Genomic DNA, 23375 nt, shown 5'->3' with positions numbered 1-23375 from the left:
ACTCTAGTTTGTTGCTAAATGTTTTCCATTTGGAAAGAGGCAACGTTTTGCAACAGAATAGGTGTAGTCATTCTGCCAAACAGTTTCTATTGGACAAATTCAGGTACGTCCCTCCATGTTTCGTTCGCTTCCGTATAAGAAATGTTTCACAACAGATTTGGCTGAATGGCTACACCACTGCTTTATCCAAAAGCTTATGAAAATGTACATAATGAAGACCATGGTTAAAGAACACAGACCAGTAACTTAGGCCTACTGCAACAGTAGATCAGCTGCAGACATATACTTTGACATAACGCAATCATGGGAATACAGAATCACATTTTTGTCATTAAGTTTATTTTTGTGCCAATGGCAGTTGTGTGGGTGAACAATTTTTTAAAAAGTAGTCAGACTGCATGGCATACAATAACAGAACACAACAAACATGTCCAGAACCCTTATTCACTGACATTACTTTGGGCTTGGATGTCCACCACACTCTGAGGGAAGACAGAAAAGAGACAGAGCGCAAGGTAATACAAGGCAACAACAGCACACAATTTATGTTTTCAACTATGTAATGATGGAAAAACAATTTAAAATTAACTTATTTCCCTTAATGCAGATTGCAAGATTCAAACCATATTATAAAATAGAAAACAGTCAATGCCACCAGGACCCACAGTGAGACCAACAGACCAATCTGATTATTTCCCCAGGCTTCATCACCATGCCAACCCCTGCAGAGATCTGCCAGCAGGCGAGGTCACAATACTACACAGAGGTGCCCTCTGTGAGAGGGGCTGTCTTGTTGTCATCAGGCTTCATGGCAGGGAAGAACAGCACCTCCTGTGAAACAGAATTAACATCAGGTGGTTTCACACACACAGAGTCCTGCTGAAGTGCATTCAAGTTTGTAGTGTATGTGCATGTGTGTAAACAATCATCGATACAGTGTCACATACCACATAATAATAAACATGCATGTCTAAAGCCTGAAATCCTTTTTGTTTTTTGCAAATCCATTTCAAATCTGTTATTTTTCCTGCAGTCTGAACAGCCAAAAAGCACATGGAATCGGATATTTCAAGCCACATTTCAAACCACCTTCGTAGGTCATACAAATCTAAGTCTTGGCCATGCAACTTGTGTCTGAACGGTCAAATCTGATTTATTTGGCATATCTTGTTGCTTGCTAGCTACTCTGTTGACAGTTTGATAAGAACATGTGGTAGCTAACTAGCTTGTTAATGGTTTACAAACAAATAACTGAATGTGCTAGAAAACTAAACAGCTACCTAGCTAGCAGACTGTTGTGGTTAGCCAAAATTGACTCCTTTTGAAAGTTGCATCATCTTATCCTTTGAGGCTTTGTAAGTGTTCTTACACTATGACTTTGAACATTTAAAGCAACTGGGAAACATCCATGGCAGGCATTGTAGTCACCTTAGCTGGCTACATAACTTCTGAGTGATAGGAAGCAGGAGCACCACCACCAATCAGCCTACACTACTGCGCACACATCAGTCATTACTATGGCAACTAGCATAGCCATGACAGCAAATTACTGCCGTCTGAACACACACAAATCCTATTTGGTCACTTGAAAAATAGAACTTGAAAAACTACATTGATTTGAGCATTAAGGCCTACAGTGTGAACCAGGCTTTAGAGATTGCACAGGCTCTATATTGGCCTCTGCCTGTATGTATTATAACTGTACCTTGATGTTGTTGGAGTCTGTGAGGAACATGGTAAGGCGGTCAATGCCCATGCCCCAGCCAGCAGTTGGTGGCAGGCCATACTCTAGTGCCGTGCAGAAAGTCTCATCAATGGACATACTCTCGTCATCACCCTCTGCCTTGGCCTAATAAAACAAACATACACACAGAAGCTAGATGAGAAACAGACTGTACTAAAACTAAATAGCTCATCAAGATTTACAGGGTGGTGACTCATAAACAGGAAAATATCACAAAGAAAATGAAGCACCAATGGTTACTAAGTTGACGTAAGGCAAGAATTTGGGGGAAATGTGTCAGTTTAGTGGCCCCTACTACTACATAGTTTGTAGCGTTACTCAGTCGACTCGCCAAGGCACACTGACCTTAGCCTGTTGCTCAAAGAGCTCCCTCTGTCTGATAGGGTCGTTCAACTCAGTGTAGGCATTACAGATCTCCTTCTTCAATACAAACAGCTCAAAACGCTCCGTCAGGCCTTTCTCTGACCGGTGCCTGTATGGGGAAAGATCAAGGAGAGCACAGCTAGAGACATCTGCATTGACAAGCAGGGGGCACTGCAAGACCTATGTTGACTGTTTCAAATGGTAACCTGCAGTCCATTGGAATGTGAATAAGAGCATTGTTGCTTGTTTTTAGTGTAATATGGATAGGAAGAGCTCACCATTTGGCCAGGGGGCTCATGATCTGTGGGTGGTCACAGATGAACGTGGGGTTCATACACGTGACTTCCAGGAAATCTCCCACCAACTGCAGGGATAAACATCAACTTCAGTTTAGTCATGATGTCAACAACACGGAAGGGGTATAGGAGGGGAGTTTCCTGATGTAGATTAGAATGGGCACCTTGTCAAGGAGGCGGGCAGTGGTTCTAGGAGGAGGGCACTCCACTCCTTTCTGGGCACACAGTTCATCAAAGAATTTACGGGTCTCTGGGGTGGGTGGAGAGGGACAGGTCAGTAAGACAACCTAGGAAATTCTATAAATATATAGAGGTATAACTGTGGCACTGTATTGACCGGCATTCATTCTCTTACCGTCACTGTCGTAGGTGTCAGCAGCTGGGAACTTGACGCCCATCTCCTTCTCCAGGTCGTGTGTCAAGCTGACCCTCCTGAAGGGAGGAGTGAAGTCAATCTCATAGGTCTGGCCCTCTGGACCCTCTGGATGATACTTCACTTTGTATCCTCCAGTGATGTGCTTGACCATCCCTGATGGGAAGAGAGAGAGCGGACCAGTTAGTAATGGAACCTAGCAGCTACACACCTACATGTCACTGTGAGTAACACTATATATTCACATTCCAGAATGTTGAAGTAGAAACACCCTCTTCATTCACCCGAGAGAAGCTTCTCTGTGATATCCATCAAGTCATAGTAATCTGCATAGGCCATATAGAATTCGCAGGTGGTGAACTCTGGATTGTGGGTGAGGTCAATGCCTTCGTTTCTGAACTGCCGTCCAACCTCATACACTCTGTCAAACCCCCCGACCACAAGCATCTGGGGAAAGAAGACACGGAAATATGAGCATGGAGTTTATTTTTTATTTTTTTAATGCGTTGTTGGTCCTTCCTCGGGGGACATGTTACCTTGTGGTAGAGCTCAGGAGCGATCCTCATGTAAAGGTTCATGTCTAGGTCGTTATGGTAGGTCACAAAGGGTTTGGCCACGGCCCCTCCAGGAATCAGGTTCATCATGGGCGTCTCAATCTGTAAGAAACGTGTGTTGTGGTTTTACAGTCAGTTACTCATTATTATTATTACTCATCACCAAAACCCTGTTTGTGAAAAATAACCCTTTAAAATGTACTTTCCAAATCAAAGAGAAGACAGCTTTACCACTCTTGAACTCTTAACCTGAACTCCTCCACACTCCCTCATTTCCCTGACATACTTTTAAAAAATTGTTAAACACAAGTGCCCCCTACTGGCCATTTCCCTCACCTCCAGGAATCCCATCTTGTCCAGGAAGCTGCGGAGGTAAGTGATGATCTTGGCACGTGTTACAAACTTCTGCCTCACAGAGTCATTGAGAATCAGATCCAGGTATCGCTGGCGGAATCGTGTTTCCTGGAGGCAATGGGTTAGAGAAAGGGTGAGGATCCCTAAAAAAGGCAATTTCTTCTGCTGGTTACATGAATTAAAGGTGTACTCTATCATCTCTCATTCATATGAAAGCCTGACATGTTTTCTGTATGTCCACTACAGGATTGTGAAGGTGCTCACCTTGTCCTTGAGACCAAAGTGGAGGTGGGGCAGCATGTGCAAGCAAGGTGAAAGCAGGGTCATCTCTATGGGGATGATGCTCAGCTCGCCCTTTTTGGTCTTCCCCGGGTTACCACGAACACCAATGATGTCACCACGCCGCAGCTTGTTGTTGATGCGCACAAACTCCTCCTCAGACTTGTAGCCCCTAACAGGGAACATGGACAGACAGGGTTAGAAAATATACATGTGGGAGGTATTTGAGCCCCCATGAATAGTGGAGTTCTGGGAAGGGCCATGTTCTGTACCTGTTGGTTGCCATAACTTGCAGCTTGACGCCTTCCCCTCGCAAGTCATAGAAGATTAACTTGGCCCCGGACTCTCTCTTGGCATGGACACGACCTGCCAACAACAGAGTTTCACATATGTCAAAAATACAGCTTGGCCATCAAATGACAACATCATATTATTCCAAATCACAATAGTTGAAAACAGTTGTTGTCAGTACCTGATACACTGAGGACAATGTCTGTTAGCTGGTCTCCAGGCTGTAGGTGGTTGTACTTCTCAATGAACTCTGTGAGCGACAGATCTACATTGTACTTGTGAGGGTATGGGTCCTCTGCTGTGCCCTTCAGAGCCTGGATGGCTTGGGTGCGGATCTTAAAGTATTGCTTTTGGGATTAACAATATAAAGTGAGGTTACTGCAAATGTTCAAGAGCTCAATTACTGCAACCCTATTTAAAATATTCTACTAAGATCAGCAGTCAAATGTTCTCAAGCAAATCACAAGAGGGAATGAAGGACGATCATAAACATGCATATAGCTCACGTTAGGGTCCAGGGTCTCCTCATCTGCCCCGTATGCATTCTGATCCGCCTGGTCATTGGTCTCCGTCTGCTCAACCTGCTCTTTGACTTTGGCTTCCTTCTCAGATGCCTTCTTCTCAGCTTTCATTCGCCTCTTCAGCTCACTGACAACAACACAGAGGGTAACATCAGGGTATCTAGTGGACTCAGCATCAGGGTTAAGGGGACTACTCAGGAGACTACTTTATAAAGCCATGCAAGTAACGCCTAAAAGGGAATCATTTATGACAAAAGGTTGGTTGTTTTTCTCATTGAATGGAAAAGCCACCAACATTTTGTCACCTCGCCAGCGATTCCCCTGAATTAGAGCTGGGACTGATGCTGTGCTGGGGAGAGCAAACTTTACCCCCTGAGCCCTGACCCCAAAGGCTTGGCACACCTGGTGCCTGGCAGTCCTGACCACCAGAGCATGGTGAGGCAGGCTGACCTACTGAGCTACACCAGTCAATGACCAGACCTGGAGAGAGACAGAGCACAGCCGTCTTTGGCCCACGTCATATTATTTCTAAGGCACTGAATGTTTTTCTAATAAAATATAAATGAAAAGGCCATGTACTAAAAAAAGAATGATGCTTCTGCTGCTTAACATGTCTCTGCGTAAATGACTATGCAGGGTTAGATGTTTTTATACTCAACAAAAATATAAAACGCAACATCCAAAAACTTTAAAAGATTTTACTGAGTTACAGTTCATATAAGAAAAATAAATCAATTTCAAGTAGTAAATTAGGCCCTATTCTATGGATTTCATACAACTGGGCATAGAAATAAGCTTTTTCTGCATATGGAACATTTCTGGGATTTTTTATGAAACATGGGACCAACACTTTACATGCTGCGTTTATATTTTTGTTCAGTGTAAATGGGTTTAGTAACAGTAGTGTAAAGTAAGTAGAAATACTTTTTGGGGGGGGTATTTATATATATTTTTTACTTTTACTCCACTACATAGGAGTAAAAGTTGCAGGACTTTGCAGTTCGAAAACTCTGCAGTCATCTTCAAATGGCCCTGAGATATATCGGGAGGTCTCTCTATAAAAGTCCCTGGCCTCACACCAATACATGGATTTGAGAGTCAAACTATCATTCAAAATCAACAGGCAACCCTTGTCAGCGTTGATATCCTATTTCGGGTCGTGATTCGGTTAAGTTAAATAACAAAGCAACTGATTTGCTTCTTTCCCGTTTCGGCAGCCTCCCAGAATCTCCATCCGACGTCTTAAGTAAATTATCTTCTAACCAGGTGATATAAAAACGCTCAGATTTCGTGTGGCATTTGAATATTGTTAGTTTAAAGTGGAACTGACAGCATTTTAGCAACACAACTTTTATTTTCATTTATTTTTTACATTTTCTGACAATGTGAGCACTTAGATATGGTCATTTTCACGTCTTAATAAATTAATAGAATGTTTGGGAATGCCGTTTGAAAACTATCGCAATATAGAGTGGGAAAGTGGCAAAGCGTTTGGACAATTAATAGATACTGCAGTAAATAAAACCTAATAAAAACATCTGTTTCATCCAGGACCGGAGTCTACGCAGACCGATGCACAATAGCCATATCAGAGCTACAGTAGGCCTTTATGCCACACAGGCCTCCCATCATTCACGTTGAACTGGACTGTGTTGACAAGCAGTGGCAACAGCGCGATTTTAGATAATTTGAACGCATTCGCCAAAAGCCACAAAATACACCTGAATGGATTTCTATAAATATGTAAATACCACGGGAGTCCTCTTACATTTGGAAACTTTACATTCCTATTGATCAAACAACGATGAAAGGGTAGGCTCCCTCTCCCTCAGTTATGCACATTAACAACAACAAGATCAACAACTAATGCTAGCCAGAGCAAGATGAGCTAAACTCTAACGAGGGAACAATAGATAAACCCTCTCAAACTTTTTCAGCAAGTTAGCCGTCAAAATTACACTGATAAACAATGGGGAATAGTAGCCTGCTCGTCCTTCTCCAGCTTGCTTGCCAATGCATGCTTGTCCCCAACCCACATTTTGACAACTGAATGGGAACTTGCCTGCCCGCCCATTTGATCGATGCCAAATACATTTGATTGATAACTAAGGGTGCGTTCATAAATTACCTTCAGTGGGTCAGCGCGCTCTGGGTCATTCGTAAATTCAGCGCTTTTTCAGATGATCCGTTCGTAAATGCAGAGCGTTTCGCTCTTCGAGCATTCAGAGCCACACACACACTGGACGATATGGCTGAGGAGTAGGGTTGATCTGAGCGTTCCTCACAATGGCAGTCAAACACCAAGCTAACTGGCCACCTCACGCTGACCATTTTACTCGCCCTAGCAGAGCTGGTTAGACTGTTTACATGTTATCTAGAGCGTTAGTGACTAACTGTGCTAGTGGCAACAATTTAATTACTTTTTTTGCCCACGTTTACTGACACCAGGCATATTCAGCGGGTGTTGAGTGTTCATAAATTCATCAGTTATTCTGCGCTCTGGCACACTCAGACGAGAGTGCTCTGAAATCGGAGTAGATAGCCACATTGAATTTACGAACGCAAGAGATATGCTAACTGGATAATAATCATTCAAGTTCAGAATAGCTAACTAGATAGCTAGCAAAGTGACTCACATTTATTGATAGCTAACCAAATGACACCTGCATCTCTAGCTGTAGCCACCGAAAAACGATATGAGGGGAAAAAGTCGGCCACTCACCCAATGACATCCTCCTTAGCTAGCTAGCTAACATTTCTAACCAGGAGAGAGCCTGTAGATTCGTCAAACAACAACTTTATTATAAGATTTGCAAAAACTTAGCAATCAACAATCTCTAAAATAGTGCAGAGTGAAATGCCCAACAAACATGGGTCTCAGTTTTTATAGAAAAAGTGCAACCTCTTGTCTACGTGGCAGTTTAGCAGATGTGTGGTAACAGGAGCGGAACATAGTGTAAAAGGCGATTGGTTTGTCTGTGCAGATTAAGATAGGAAGGGCTTAACCGCATAACTGCGTTTTGTCACAGTTCACAATATAATGTGCTAGTTTCTGCAAGTTTCCATACAGCTGACTTCCTGCAGATAGTAAAACCACGGGATGTCTTACATGCTGCGGTCGCACCCAAACGGATCTTATATGTACGCCCAGACTTATGACTAAGTCACACAAGACAAGCCTGCAACAGCAAAAAAAATTACGTTATGACTGACATGTGACCATTGCCCTTGCTAGTTTAATTGTATCGTCTTCCCAGGATTATTAGTTTTTTTTATCCATATTTGCAAAGTAGTTAAAGCGCTGTCAGTTCCACTTTAAACAGCGCATACAACCCAAACGTTTGCCCCTGTTCTATTGACGTTAATGTGATATCAATATGAGTGATTAACAAAATAGTGTTGTGTTTACCTTTCCGCGTTGGCGACCCACGCTGCCTGATTTCTACAAGTTGTCCTCTAACCAGTGATATGCACATTATTCCCAGATTCCGTGTGGTCTTTCAGTAGGGTTCGTTTGAACAGGATTTTCAACCTGACCCCCCCGTTCTATTGATTACAACGTGATATCAATGAGTGATTGACAAATAAGTGTTGCATTTCCCTTTCTGTTTAGTGACCCCCAAATCAAAATGTGACACGTTTCAGGAAGCTAGGCGAATGTTGCACGTCACTACTTCACAGGATAGCCTTCTGGAACATGTGAACTTTTATGTGCCTTAATAACAAACTTGTATGCCATCTGTAATTTAAATTTTAAAATGTAAATTACAAGCCTAGTTGGTTTAGCCACGGAAAAAGACAGGAACCTTCTCACTGGCCATGATTGGCTGAAATAATAGATGGGCTGGACATGCCGAGAGATGAGTTCGGATTGGTCTGCCATGTAGCATGCTTCTGTCTATAACATGAGCTGCTCAGTATGTCCTTCCGTTTGTACTGTATGGGTTGGGATTATGGTTCATATGTAAACAAAAAAGACTCCACGTCGCCAGATGATTACACAACCCATCAAGTTAGCCAGGTGTGTCTGGGGGTGATTATGGCCATCTATTGTATTTCATGAACATGTGTACATGTCTAGACAATAGTGACCCATCCACTTAGATAGATGTGGCTATAGCATTTATTTCACATTACCCATTAATTTAGACAAGTGTGTCTGGGTAAGCATAATCTAATAATTATAAAAGATTCATACAATATTTTTATGTGGACACTTTACATTTTTGACATTGCTACTATGCAAATATCCATTTCACTGTACCGTTTACACCTTCTGTAATTTAAGATTATATTTGATATAGTGTGTGTTTACCAGAGACGGTAATGTGAAGAACGTCAGATTAGGATATAATCCTAGATAAAGTGTATTTTTACTACTACTTTCACCACTTTTAGTCTTGAAATCTTTGGTTGTTTCCTACACTATTGTTACTTTGTTTAGCACATGGCCTTACATTTGAATCCTTAAAGAGATGGGTGGGGCGAAGGTTTAATAGGGTGTGAACTATGCTGAATGGTGTAGACAAAGAAGAGCTCTCCAGTAGGTGTATCAAAACATTCAACGTCCATTTCTCAAAAGTGGTGCTATAAGTTTATTAACTTTCAAAACAGAATTACTTTCCCATTGTTACTCAACTGCAGTGTATGATACACCATTTTTTATATATATATATATATAACTGATTACTATTGTGGCACTATGATTACTATTTTCAACTTAAGTTCCATTGTTATTCCTAAAACATAACATTCATTTCCAATAGTATTCTAGTTAAATAAGGTAAAAACTATTGAATGAGTCTAAAAATGTGCTGTGATTGATTTATTTTGATGATATACCAGAAATCGGATGTCCATGTTTGAGTGTTCAAAAAAACAAGCATTTTCTTTTCCTTTTGATAATTACGTATATATAAAACCAAATACTTTTAGACTTTTACTCAGTGGTGTAAAGTTCTTAAGTAAAAATACTTGTAAGTACTACTTAAGTAGTTTTTTCGGGTATCTGTACTTTACTATTTATATTTTTGACAACTTTTACTTCACTACATTGCTAAAGAAAATTATGTACTTTTTACTCCATACATTTTCCCTGACACCCAAAAGTACTCGTTACATGTTGAATGCTTAGCAGGACAGGAAAATTGTCTAATTCACACACTTATGAAGAGAACATCCCTGGTCATACCTACTGCCTCTGATCTGGCGGACTCACTAAACAAATGCTTCATTTGTAAATTATGTCTGAGTGTTGGAGCATACCCCTGGCTATCTGTCAAATTTAAAATGGTGCCATCTGGTTTGCTTAATATAAGGCATTTGAAATTATTTATACTTTAACTTTTGATACCCAAGTATATTTTAGCAATTACATTTTGGTTTTAATTATACTAAAGTATCAAAACTAAAGACTTTTAGACTTTCACTCAAGTAGGATGTTACTGGGGTGACTCACTTTTACTCGAGTCCTTTTCTATTAAGGTATTTTTTACTTTTACTCAAGTATGACAATTAGGTACTTTTCCACTGGGTAGGGAGAATATTTTCACTTTCATTCTGAGTAGTGAGAATATTTTCACTTTAATTCTGAGCTGATCAGTCATTAGGCAACATAGCCTAGTAGTAGCTAGCTAAATCCACTAGTTACCAAGCCATCACATTACGGAAGTGAGATAGGATATTTAGCTTGGATGCATAAAGATGATTACTTCAATATTTCCCCACATAAATAGCATGAGTATGACCTGAAAGTTTGGTGAGCAACACTTATTTAGCTGAAACGTGGTTTTGTCAATAAACCTACATGAAAATAAGGAACTTCAGATCAGCAAATTAGCTTGGGTAATTTCTACGATGAAATATAGGTTTTGTAGTTATCTCCATTCACAGACTAGGATGAAGAGCATGTATGTGCGATATGCCGCTTGAACCGAAAGGACCATTGGAAAATGTGTATGCACATTCGCTATGGAACACTATTTTTTCCATCGAGCTTTATCCGATCTGACGCAACTGTGTGCAACAATATCCTACTATTTTTTATCGAATAATAACACGGAAGTGAAACACACACCATCAACATGTTGCACACGTCTAAATAAAAAATTTCCAATAGAAGAGTGAATCGATATTGGCTTACTTTTTGCTAAGAGTCTCTGCGTCCACCTCTGTAACGTCTGCCATCGTTTTCCTGCAGCAAGTGAGTGATACGCGCAAGTTCACCCCATATGTAACTGTCGGCAATGAACTGTAACCAATGACGTTCCAGCGCGTTCGAGGGGATCAGTCTAACGCAAGACGCTGCGCAAAATAAGTTATCCACTCAGACAGGGGATCATATGAGTTTATTTTGTTGTTTTTAAATAACTCTATGGGCGGTTTTCATTTTTATCTTCATTGAAAAACACAGGTCCTTTACTAATTATAAATGTCTAATCAGAATATTAAAATACATGTGAATATGTGATCATATTCATCTGGTTTCTGAGCATGTCTGTCCTTTCTTCTTCCCTTGCTCTCCTCACTTCATCATTTTAAAACATGTTTTAGATGGACAACTAGGGTAAGGCCATGATGCATTTAATTTATTATTAGTTATGTTACTCTTCAAACGTAATTAGATTGATGTGCTTGTGATTTTGCCATTTCAAATATTTCACAGTATGGGAAATTCATGATGTCTTGTGTGTCTCCTGGACAAAAACAAAAGCTGATCAATACAAAAATGAAACCAAAACCAAACATCAGAGGGTGGGGAAATCAACTTGAAAAAGGAAAACTGATCTATCTTTATTAATATATATACCAGAAGGTTTACATAAATATAACTGCAAGAGTATACAAATGCCCCAACAAAAGCAAAAATACATTTATATAGTCATTTTTTCAAAGGTAATATTTCACAGTTGTTCACATGGTAGCTAAAAACAGATAGGTGATACGCACTCCCCATACCTATAACCTGTCACTGCTATCAACAGGTTCACTCCTGATGCCCAGAAAAAAATACATTAGTGGAAATAAAGCAGACTTTCACATCAAACCAAAGCCATACAGGTTAAAAGGACACAAACAGAACAACGTGTGAAAAGACTAACTGATGACATTTACTATAAAAACAAAACACCAATGATGAAAATTCTGAACGACAAGTTTGTTTGAATTTGGTGAAATGTGTGTTTGTCTTGACAGACATAAGCCCAATCATAACGACTATAAATAATCCAGGTGGAACACAGTTTCAAATCTATTTCAAAAAGCTGCATTAATAATTAACAGAATTACAATGTTTCGTTAGAGTTTCCCTTTTGCAATGAAGAATCAAGAGAGGCTAGATAGATAAAACATTTAAAAAGTAACAGATATACATTTACATTGAATCAAGACGCATAGCAGTTTGATACAACACTTCAATTGCAGCTACAGTGCATTCGGAAAGTATTCAGATCCCTTCCCTTTTTCCACATTTTGTTACGTTACAGCCTTATTCTAAAATTTATTAAATAAAACATTTTCCTCATCAATCTACACACAATACCACATAATGATAAAGTGACATTTTAGCAAATGTATTTACATAAGAATTACATAAGACCCTTTGCTATGAGACTCGAAATTGAACTCAGGTGCATCCTGTTTCCATTGAACATCCTTCAGATGTTTCTACAACTTGATTTGAATCCACCTGTGGTAAATTCAATTGATTGGACATGATTTGGAAAGGCACACATCTGTCTATATAACGTCCCACAGTTGACAGTGCATGTCAGAGCAAAAACCAAGCCATGAGGTCAAAGGAATTGTGGTCCCCAAGAACACAGTGGCCTCCATCATTCTTGAATGGAAGACATTTGGAACCACCAAGACTCTTCATAGAGCTGGCTGCACGGCCAAACTGAGCAACCGAGGGAGAAGGGCCTTGGTCAGGGAGGTGATCATGAACCCGATGGTGACTCTGACAGAGCTCCAGAGTTCCTCTGTGGAGATGGGAGAACCTTCCAGAAGGACAACCATCTCTGCAGCACTCCACCAATCAGGCCTTCATGGTAGAGTGGCCAGACGGAAGCCACTCCTCAGTAAAAGGCACATGACAGCCCACTTGGAGTTTGCCAAGAGGCACCTAAAGGACTCTCAGACCATGAGAAACAAGATTCTCTGGTCTGATAAAATCAAGATTGAACTCTTTGGCATGAATGCCAAGTGTCACGTCTGGAGGAAACCTTGCACCATCCCTACGTGAAGCATGGTGGTGGCAGCATCAGGCTGTGGGGATGTTTTTCAGCAGCAGGGACTGGGAGACTAGTCAGAATCGAGGGAAAGATGAACAGCGCAAAGTACAGAGAGATCCTTGATGAAAACCTGCTCCATAGCGCTCATGACCTCAGACTGAGGCGAAGGTTCACCGTACAACAGGACAATGACCCTAAGCACACAGCCAAGAAAACGCAGGAGTGGCTTCGGGACAAGTCTCTGAATGTCCTTGAGTGGCCCAGCCAGAGCCTGGACTTGAACCCGATCGAACATCTCTGGAGAAACCTGAATATAACTGTGCAGCGACGCTCACCATTTAACCTGACTAACTTGAGGATCTGCAGAGAAGAATGGGAGAAACTCTCCAAATACAGGTGCCAAGCTTGTAGCGTCATACCCAAGAAGACTCAAGGCTGTAATTGCTGCCAAAGATGTTTCAACAAAGTACTGAGTAAAAGGTATGAATTATTTTGTAAATGTAATATTTCAGTTAGATTAAAAAAAAAAAATTAGTAACAATTTTGCTTTGTCATTATCGGGTATTGTGTGTAGTTTGATGAAGAAAAAAACAATTTAATCAATTTTAGAATAAGCCTGTAACATAACAAAATCTGAAAAAAGTCAAGGGGTCTGAATACTTTCCGAATGCACTGTATGGTACGCCCATATGGTTATGATTTAGGTATGCATGCATGTACAGTTGAAGTCGGAAGTTTATATACACTTAGGTTGGAGTCATTAAAACTCGTTTTTCAACCACAAATTTCTTGTTAACAAACTATAGTTTTGGCAAGTCGGTTAGGACATCTACTTTGTGCATGACACAATAAATGTATCCAACAATTGTTTACAGCCAGATTATTTCACTTAATTCACTGTATCACAATTCCAGTGGGTCAGAAGTTTACATACACTAAGTTGACTGTGCCTTTAAACAGATTGGAAAATTCCAGAAAATGATGTCATGGCTTTAGAAGCTTCTGACAGGCTAATTTACATCATTTGAGTCAACTGGAGGTGTACCTGTGGATGTATTTCAAGGCCTAACTTCAAACTCAGTGCCTCTTTAATTGACATCATGGGAAAATCAAAACAAATCAACTAAGACCTCCACAAGTCTAGTTCATCCTTGAGAGCAATTTCCAAACGCCTGAAGGTACCACGTTCATCTGTACAAACAATAGTACGCAAGTATAAACACCATGGGACCACGCAGCCGTCATCCCGCTCAGGAAGGAGACGCGTTCTGTCTCCTAGAGATGAACGTACTTTGGTGCGAAAAGTGCAAATCAATCCCAGAACAACAGCAAAGGACCTTGTGAAGATGCTGGAGGAAACAGGTACAAAAGTATCTATTCCATAGTAAAACGAGTCCTATATCGACATAACCTGAAACGCTGCTCAGCAAGGAAGAAGCCACTGCTCCAAAACCGCCATAAAAAAGCCAGACTACGGTTTGCAACTGCACATGGGGACAAAGATCGTACTTTTTGGAGAAATGTCCTCTGGTCTGATGAAACAAAAATAGAACTGTTGGCCATAATTACCATCGTTATGTTTGGAGGAAAAAGGGGAAGCCGAAGAACACCATCCCAAACGTGAAGCACGGGGGTGGCAGCATCATGCTGTGGGGGTGCTTTGCTGCAGGAGGGACTGGTGCACTTCACAAAATAGATGGCATCATGAGGAAGGAAAACTATGTGGATATATTGAAGCAACATCTTAAGACACCAGTCAGGATGTTAAAAGCTTGGTCGCAAATGGATCTTCCAAATGGACAATGACCCCAAGCAAAGTTGTGGCAAAATGGCTTAAGGACAACAAAGTCAAGGTATTGGAGTGGCCATCACAAAGCCCTGACCTCAATCCAATAGAAAATGTGTTGGCAGAACTGAAAATGTGTGTGCGAGCAAGGTGGTCTAAACACCTGACTCAGTTACACCCAACTTATTGTGGGAAGCTTGTGGAAGGCTACCCGAAACGTTTGACCCAAGTTAAACATTTTAAAGGCAATGTACCAAATCTAAACTAATTGAATGTATGTAAACTTCTGACCCACTGGGAATGTGATGAAAGAAAGAAACGCTGAAATAAATAATTCTCTCTACTATTATTCTGACATTTCAAATTCTTAAAATAAAGTGGTGATTCTAACTGACCTAAGACAGGGACTTTTTACTTGGATTAAATGTCAGGAATTGTGAAAAACTGAGTTTACATGTATTTGGCTAAGGTGTATGTAAACTTCCGACTTCAACTGTATACACATACATGTATGAAAAGCACAAACAACAATATTCAAACTGTACGCCTATTATTTAATTATGTCGACTGGAAATGAATGATTTAAAGGCTGGATGATTTATTCTCTTGATCCACATTTATCCTAATCTAGAGCATCTCTCATACTCCAGAGTCTAATCACGGAGAGAATTCCACAAATACTTTGAGCTATTCTCAGGCATGGGTAATGGGTGGATGGCTGACTGGCAACAAGAAAATCCGGTATTTCATGAATGGAACAATACAAAACTAAAGCCACAACTCAACACACATGTATGAGTAATAAAATAGTTGAGATGTACATTGTACATTCAGTAAACATGAGACGAGATAAATAGCTGACTAGTGAATGCATGGGCCAATTTAATTAGTAACTGGTCACAAAGGAAAGCATCGTAAAGTGCTAAAATAATAAATGTATTTTTTACGAATTGTATATTTTCTTTTGCTATTTAGTTTTCCTAAAATACTTTTAATACAGTATAAAAAGGACAACAATGCGTTATAAACAATTGTGATCCCCCGCTCTATTGATTTTAATGTGATATCGATATGAGTGATCAACAAAATAGTGTTGCGTTTATCTTTCCGCGTTGGCGACCCACTTGAAACAAAATGCAACAATCCAAAATGTAGCTGGCTGTTTTCTACAAGTTGTCCTCTAACCAGTGATATGCACATTATTTCCTGTTTCGGTGTGTTTTTTCAGTAGGGTTAGTTTGAACAGGATGTGCAACCTGAACCTATCAACAAATATCAGTGATAAAAAGTTGTGATGGACTACATGCTGCACACGGTCAGTGTGAACCGAAGTGACTTGACACAATGGGCCAAACAAGCTTTCATCCATGTATACGGGTAAAAGTCTATCTACATTTTCAAATATTATACGTTTAAAATTTGGTCAGAAAGTAGTTTTCATTGCAAGATAATACATACTGTTAGCCAGCTAGCTAACGATAGCATGCTGGCTCGCTAGCTAACGTTACGGGTATGATCTGTGTAGTAATATTATTTGTATCTCAGAAGTCCATTCATATTGCTAGTTATAGCCTAGTGTTCGCTAACTAGCTAACATTGCACCTAATTGGTTAGCTTTAGCTACCTGCAGATTCATACTACAACATTGTATGCATGGTGGCTAGCTATGACTATCTGTTTGTCCTGTATGGGTTGGGATTATGGTTAATTGTTTAGCTAGCTAGATGGTGAAGTGTGATTAATCACTCCAGAGAACACGTTTCCACTGCTCCAGAGTCCAATGGTGGCGAGCTTTACACCAATCGCATTGCGCATGGTGATCTTAGGCTTGTGTGCGGCTGCTCGGCCATGGAAACCCATTTCATGAAGCTCCCGACGAACAGTTCTTGTGCTGACATTGCTTCCAGAGGCAGTTTGGAACTTGGTAGTGAGTGTTACAACCGAGGAAAGACGACTTTTACGCGCTACGCGCTTCAGCACTTGGTGGTCCCGTTCTGTGAGCTTGTGTGGCCTACCATTTGGCAGCTGAGCTGTTGTTGCTCCTACACGTTTCCACTGCACAATAACAGCACTTACAGTTGACTGGGGCAGCTCTAGCAGGGCAGAAATGTGATAAACTGACTTGTTTGAAAAGTGGCATCCTATGACAGTGCCACATTGAAAGTCCCTGAGCTCTTCAGTACGGGCCATTCTACTGCCAATGTTTGACTATGGAGATTGCATGGCGGTGTGCTTGATTTTATACACCTGTCAGCAATGGGTGTGGCTGAAATAGCTGAATCCACTCATTTGAAGTGGTGTCCATATTTATTTAATGAACATGTCTACATGTCTAGAGAATAGTGACCCATCCACTTAGCTAGATGTGGCTGAGGGGTGGTTATAGAGTTTATTTCACATGACCCATCAATTTAGACAAGGGTGTCTGGGTAAGCATCATCTAATAATAATATAAAAATATTTTCATCTGGACACTTTCTATTTTTTATATTGCTACGATGCAAACATGCAAGTAATCATTTCACTGTACCGTTTACACCTTCTGTATCCTCTGCATGTGACAAATAAACTTAGATTTTATTTGAACTATAGTGTGTGTTTACCAGAGACGGTAATGCGAAGAACATGACCTGCACCAAAGTCAGATTAGGATATAGGTCAAGGACTAAATAAAGTGTATTTTTACTAATACTTCTTGCTACTACTTTCACCACTGGGTGGGGCTAAGGCTTAAGAGGGTGTGAACTATACTGAATGGGTATAGACAAAGAAGAGCTCTCCAGTAGGTTTACCAAAACATTCAAGGGCCATTTTCTCAAAAGTGGGGTTACAAGGTAACCAGTGTAGTGTATGATATTCCATTTTGTAGCTCTGAGTCTGTATTTTTATCCAATGTAAAAAACACAATTTCAAATGTTGCTACATAAGACTGAATTGAGGTGGTGGGTCAAAAATACATCACTTCAAAATGTAGCTGGCCGTCTTCAGCAGGTTGTCCTTTAACCAGTGATGTAAACAATATTTCCAGTTTCTTTTTTTGGGTTTCAACAGCACATACAACCTGATTTCCCCCCTAATTGATATGAGTGTTTTCAATATATCACAAACTGTTTCTGCATATTGATTTGGACACTTCGAAACGCTGTTTTGACATTGACCTATTTATCAAAAGTTATTGTCAACAGGAAGCAGCAACAGAATCATTTTCAAATTATGTTTTAGGAATAACAATGGAACTTAACATTGATTTCCAATTATTCTAATTAATCAGGTAAAAACAGCCGAATGAGTCCAAAAACGTGCTGTGATTTATTCATTTTTGATAAACCCGTTTTCTTGATTTCTGGTATGTCATGTCTAGTCAGTGTTTGAGTGTTAAAAAAAAAACTGAAAAATCATGCTGTCTGTAAACAAATGTGTACTTTTGAGAAGTATATATAAAACCAAATACTTAGACTTTTACTCAAGGAATATTTTACTCTGTGACTTTCACTTGGGTCATTTTCTATGAAGGTAACTTTACTTTTACTCAAGTATGACAATTGGGTACTTTTTCTACTGGGTAGGGAGAACATTTTCACTTTCATTCTGATCTGATCAGTCATTAGACCATGTAGCCTGCTAGTAGCTAGCTAAATCCACTAGCTAGCAAACCATCCCATTAAATAAGTGAGATTATAAAATATTTAGCTTGGAAGCATAAAGCTGATGAATTCAATGTTTAATAATATAATAATAATAATAATATGCCATTTATAATAATATGCCATTTAGCAGACGCTCTAATCCAAAGCGATTTACAGTCATGCGTGCATATATTTTTACGTATGTTTCCCCAAATAAATAGCATATCAGTATGTCCTGAAAGGTTGGTGAAGTTGGCAAGCAACTCATTACGGTAAAGCCAAAAAGGCAAACACTTCTTTCGCTAAAACATGGTTTTGTTAAATCAACCTACACAGAAATAAGAAACTTAAAATCAGCAAATAACCTTGGGTAATTTGTACGATGCGGTATGGGTTTTGTAGTTATCTCCACTCACAGAATAGGATGAAGAGCATGCATACGTGAACATTAAAGGACTACAAGCAGCACGTGCGATATATTGCTTGAATGGACCATTGGAATATATATGCACATTCGCCATGGTACATTCGTTATTCCAATGTGCTTTATCCGATCTGATGCAACAACACTATCCTACTACTTTTATCGAATAATAACACGGAAGTGATCAACACACACCATCAAAGTGTTGCACACGTCTTCATAAATGATGTCCAATAAACGAGTGAATCGACAATGCCTTACTTTTTGCTGAGTTTCTCTGCATGCACCTCGATAATGTCGGCCATCTTCTTCTTTTTTAGGCTTTGTCGGCCGATGGCATCCAACGTTATGGTGCATTACCGCCATCTACTGTACTGGAGTGTAGGCCAGAGACGGGGAGACGTTATTTACATTTACATTTTAGTCATTTAGCAGACGCTCTTATCCAGAGCGACTTACAGTTAGTGAATACATTTTTATACTGGTCCCCAGTGGGAATCGAACCCACAACCCTGGCGTTGCAAACACCATGCTCTATCAACTGAGCTACATCCCTGCCGGCCATTCCCTCCCCTACCCTGGACGACGCTGGGCCAATTGTGCGCCGCCCCATGAGTCTCCCGGTCGCGGCCGGCTGCGACAGAGCCTGGATTCGAACCAGGATCTCTAGTGGCACGTTATCGTAAAATGCTTACTTACAAGCTCTTAGCCAACAATGCAGATTTAAGAAAAATAAGATTTTAGAAAATGTTGACTAAATAAACAAAAGTAAAATAAATAAATAAAAGTAACAATAAAATAACAATAGCGACGCTAAATAAAGGGGGTACCGGTACCGAGTCAATGTGTGGGGGTACAAGTTAGTCGAGGTAATTGAGGTAATATGTACATGTAGGTAGGGGTAAAGTAACTATGCATAGATAATAAACAGCGAGTAGCAGCAGCATAAAAAAAAGGGTGGGGGGGTCAATGCAAATAGTCCAGGTAGCTATTCGATTAACTGTTCAGCAGTCTTATGGCTTGGGTGTAGAAGCTGTTAAGAAGGCTTTTGAACCTAGACTTGGCGCTCCGGTACCGCTTGCCGTGCGGTAGCAGAGAGAACAGTCTATGACTAGGGTGGTTGGAGTCTTTTGGAATTTTTAGGGCCTTCCTTAGCCTGGTATAGAGCTCATGGACGGCAGGAAGCTTGGCCCCAGTGATGTACTGGGCTGTACGCACCACCCTCTGTAGCGCCTTGCGGTCGGAGGCCGAGCAGTTGCCATACCAGGCGGTGATGCAACCAGTCAGGATGCTCTCAATGGTGCAGCTGTATAACCTTTTGAGGATCTGAGGACCCATGCCAAATCTTTTCAGTCTCCTGAGGGGGAATAGATGTTGTCGTCCCCTCTTCACGACTGTCTTGGTGTGTATGGACTGTGATAGTTTGTTGGTGATGTGCACACCAAGAAACTTGAAGCGCGCAACCTGCTCCAATACAGCCCCGTCGATGAGAATGGGGGCGTGCTCAGACCTCCTTTTCCTGTAGTCCACGATCATCTCCTGGCAATAATCACACTTTCCTGTTGGATGCTTCCCTGTCAAATTTAAAGTCTTATTCAACTGGCTGTGTCCCAGCCTTAGTCTTGTAAAAATAACCTCCTCTCTTCTGTCCCTTCCTGCCGTCCTCCCCTCCCGGACTTTCATCTGTACTTGCAATAAATGCCTGCCCTTAGTATCTCTATTCCACTGCTCCTGCCATCTCTGCATCATCACTGTCCATATCAGGGTTTTTGTCTCTGCCTTGCTCATTGAATCTACAACATCAACATCCCCAAACAAAGTGATTCTTTAGCCAGTCCATCAACTGTCTCTTTCCCCTCCACCCCCACATTGACTGGAACCCAAGTAAATCTTATCTGTATACCCATCTATCTAATCCTGCCATGGGTTTGTAGCACATCATAAAGCAAATCTTGTCTGCTACGTGAGCTAAAGGACTGAAGACTCATCAACACTGCACATGAATCAAAGCAAATAACTACCCTGTCTGGCTTGACTTTCTCCACCCACTGCAAGGCCAACAGTTTGGCCATCAGCTCTGCCGTATATAGAGCCAGAACATCTGTAATACGTTTCCTGAATGTCACCCCACATTCCTGCACTACAAATGCTGACCCAGTACGTCTGTCCTTGGATCTTTTGTACCATCTGTGTAAATGGCCACAAAATCCTGATACACAGTATCCAGAGGTGTATTAAACAAATCAGATGGATCAACACCCTCCCTATCTTTCCGTAGTCTCTCCAACACTTCTAGGTCAACTACTGGAGGCGGGAGTAGCCATGGTGGGTTTACAGGAATAGCTACTGTTGGACTAAACTCCCTTCCATACAGTGCCATCTCCCTCGTCTGAGTATTACCCACCCACCCAAAGCTTGTGTTCTGTCCTTGCTCATGTTCCCAGCATGCCTGTAAAATCCCATTCGCAGGATAAGACACCCCATGTCCCTTTAGGTTGACCCAATAATTAATTGCCAGCAGCTGTCTCCTAATCTGCAATGGCATATCCCCCATCTCCACCTGTAGTGCAGACACTGGGGAGGTCCGAAATGCCCCACTACATATTCTGAGTCCTTGCCCCTGTATGACATCTAGCCTTTCCAATGAGGTCCGGGCTGCCGAACCATACGCTATACTGCCATAGTATATTACAGATCAGATCAATGCAACATACATGGTCCTCAATGAGGAACGCCCAACCCCCCATTTCTTCCCCGTCAGACAGCACATCACATTTAGCATCTTCTTACACTTTCCCACCACTCTCTAAATGTGTTCTGCCCAGGTCAGCCTAGTGTCAAAGTAACCCCAAAGAACCTGAAGGCCCCCACCCTCTCCAAGTTTCTCCCATATTCTGTAACCTCAAGCATACCTCATCTCCCACCTTCCTACTGGTAAAGAACACTGAGTTTTCTCTACAGAGAACCTGAATCCCCACATTAATGCCCACCGCTCTACCTCATCAATTGCCTCCTGTACCTTCCTGACTATGTATGGCACCTTTCTTCCCCTCTTCCATAAGGCCCCATCATCTGCAAATAACGACCTCCCAATATCCGTCCGTACCTGAGAGTAAACATCATTGATCATGAATGAAAACAACAGAGGCCTAATCACACTCCATTGCGGTGTGCCGTTATCCACCTGGTAGCTGCCATGTCCATCCCATCTGGACAAGAGGAATACCTATGTAATAATGCTGTTAATTGACTATAGCTCAGCCTTCAACATCAAGCTCATCATCAAGCTCAGGGCCCTGGGTCTGAACCCCGCCCTGTACAACTGGGTCCTGGACTTCCTGATGGGCCACCCGAGGTGGTGAAAGTAGGAAACAACACCTCCACTACGCTGATCCTCAACACAGGGGCCCAACAAGGGTGCGTGCTCAGCCCCCTCCTGTACTCCCTGTTCACCCATGACTGAGTGACCACGCACGCCTCCAACTCAATCATCAAGTTTGCAGACGACACAACAGTAGTAGGCCTGATTACCAACAATGACGAGACAGCCTACAGGGAGGAGGTGAGGGAAAAGCTTCAAGTTCCTCGGAGTACACATCACTGACAATCTGAATTGGTCCACCCACACAGAAAGTGTGGTGAAGAAGGCGCAACAGCGCCTCTTCAACCTCAGGAGACTGAAGAAATTCGTCTTGGCCCCTAAGACCCTCACAAACTTTTACAAATGTACAATTGAAAGCATCCTGTCGGGCTGTATCACCGCCTGGTACGGCACAAATCTGGGACCGAGAGAGTGAAAAACAGCTTCTATCTCAAGGCCATCAGACTGTTAAATAGCCTTTGCTAGCCGGCTACCACCCGGTTACTCAACCCTGCACCTTAGAGGCTGCTTCCCTATGTACATAGACATGGAATCACTGGTCACTTTAATAGTGGGACACTAGTCACTTAAATAATGTTTACATACTGCTTTACTAATTTCATATGTATATACTGTATTCTACTGTATTCTAGTCAATGCCATTCTGACATTGCTCAACCTATTATTTATATATTTCTTAATTCCATTCTTTTGCTTTTAGATTTATGTATTGTTGTGAATTGTTAGTTACTACTGCACTGTTGGAGCTAGGAACACAAGAATTTAGCTACAGACGCAATAACATCTGCTAAATATGTGTGTGACCAATCAAATTTGATTTGATTTGATAGACTTCCCCACCCTCACCTGGATAGACCTTCCAAACAGGAAATCCTTTATCCAGTTGTACGTTCTTCCTCCTACTCCCATAATATCAAGCTTAATTAACAACCCCTCCTTCCACATCATATCATATGCCTTCTCCACATCAAAGAAAACAGCGACAACATTATCTTTGTTCACCTGAGCCTTCCTGACCTCTGATTCTAAGCAGAGCACTGGGTCCATAGTTCCCTTCCCGTTCCTGAACCCACTCTGATGTGGCGATACTAGCCCTTTGCTCTCCAGGAAGTAAGTTAGCCTCTCCGTAATCATACGTTCCATAATCTTAC

General features: G+C 41.2%; 1 protein-coding gene across 2 annotated transcripts; it reads right to left on the bottom strand.

Annotated features, from left to right (window-relative positions):
* Positions 1-317: 317 nt before the first annotated feature.
* LOC121548466 (lysine--tRNA ligase-like) lies at positions 318-19174 on the bottom strand. Of its 2 annotated transcripts, none has more exons than XM_041859886.2 (14): positions 19104-19174; positions 4761-4902; positions 4436-4601; positions 4236-4329; positions 3949-4135; positions 3667-3792; positions 3313-3432; positions 3061-3223; positions 2759-2932; positions 2568-2653; positions 2386-2471; positions 2090-2216; positions 1706-1849; positions 318-831 (listed from the first exon to the last, which is right to left on the bottom strand). In XM_041859886.2, exons 1-14 carry the CDS (start codon positions 19145-19147, stop codon positions 757-759), a joined length of 1734 nt encoding a protein of 577 aa, XP_041715820.2. In that variant the 5' UTR covers positions 19148-19174; the 3' UTR covers positions 318-756. The 2 variants fall into 2 exon arrangements, with proteins under 2 accessions (XP_041715820.2, XP_045071193.1); XM_045215258.1 differs by lacking the exon at positions 19104-19174 and adding an exon at positions 10918-11024.
* Positions 19175-23375: the final 4201 nt, after the last annotated feature.

This window comes from Coregonus clupeaformis, unplaced genomic scaffold (genome assembly GCF_020615455.1).
Source record: "Coregonus clupeaformis isolate EN_2021a unplaced genomic scaffold, ASM2061545v1 scaf0408, whole genome shotgun sequence".
NCBI lineage: Eukaryota > Metazoa > Chordata > Actinopteri > Salmoniformes > Salmonidae > Coregonus > Coregonus clupeaformis.
The sequence above is the reverse complement of the archived record's forward strand: the minus strand, read 5'-3'. Positions and strand labels throughout refer to the sequence as shown.

Bases quoted from the DNA above. Each gene is read 5' to 3' on its own strand.
- LOC121548466 (XM_041859886.2), bottom strand. From the start codon at position 19,147: ATGGCCGACATTATCGAGGTGCATGCAGAGAAACTCAGCAAAAA. The intron at 4,330-4,435 runs GTACTGACAACA...TGTTGTTGGCAG, and splicing joins CATTGTCCTCAGTGTATCAG to GTCGTGTCCATGCCAAGAGA. The intron at 2,933-3,060 runs GTGAATGAAGAG...TCTTCCCATCAG, and splicing joins CACAGAGAAGCTTCTCTCGG to GGATGGTCAAGCACATCACT.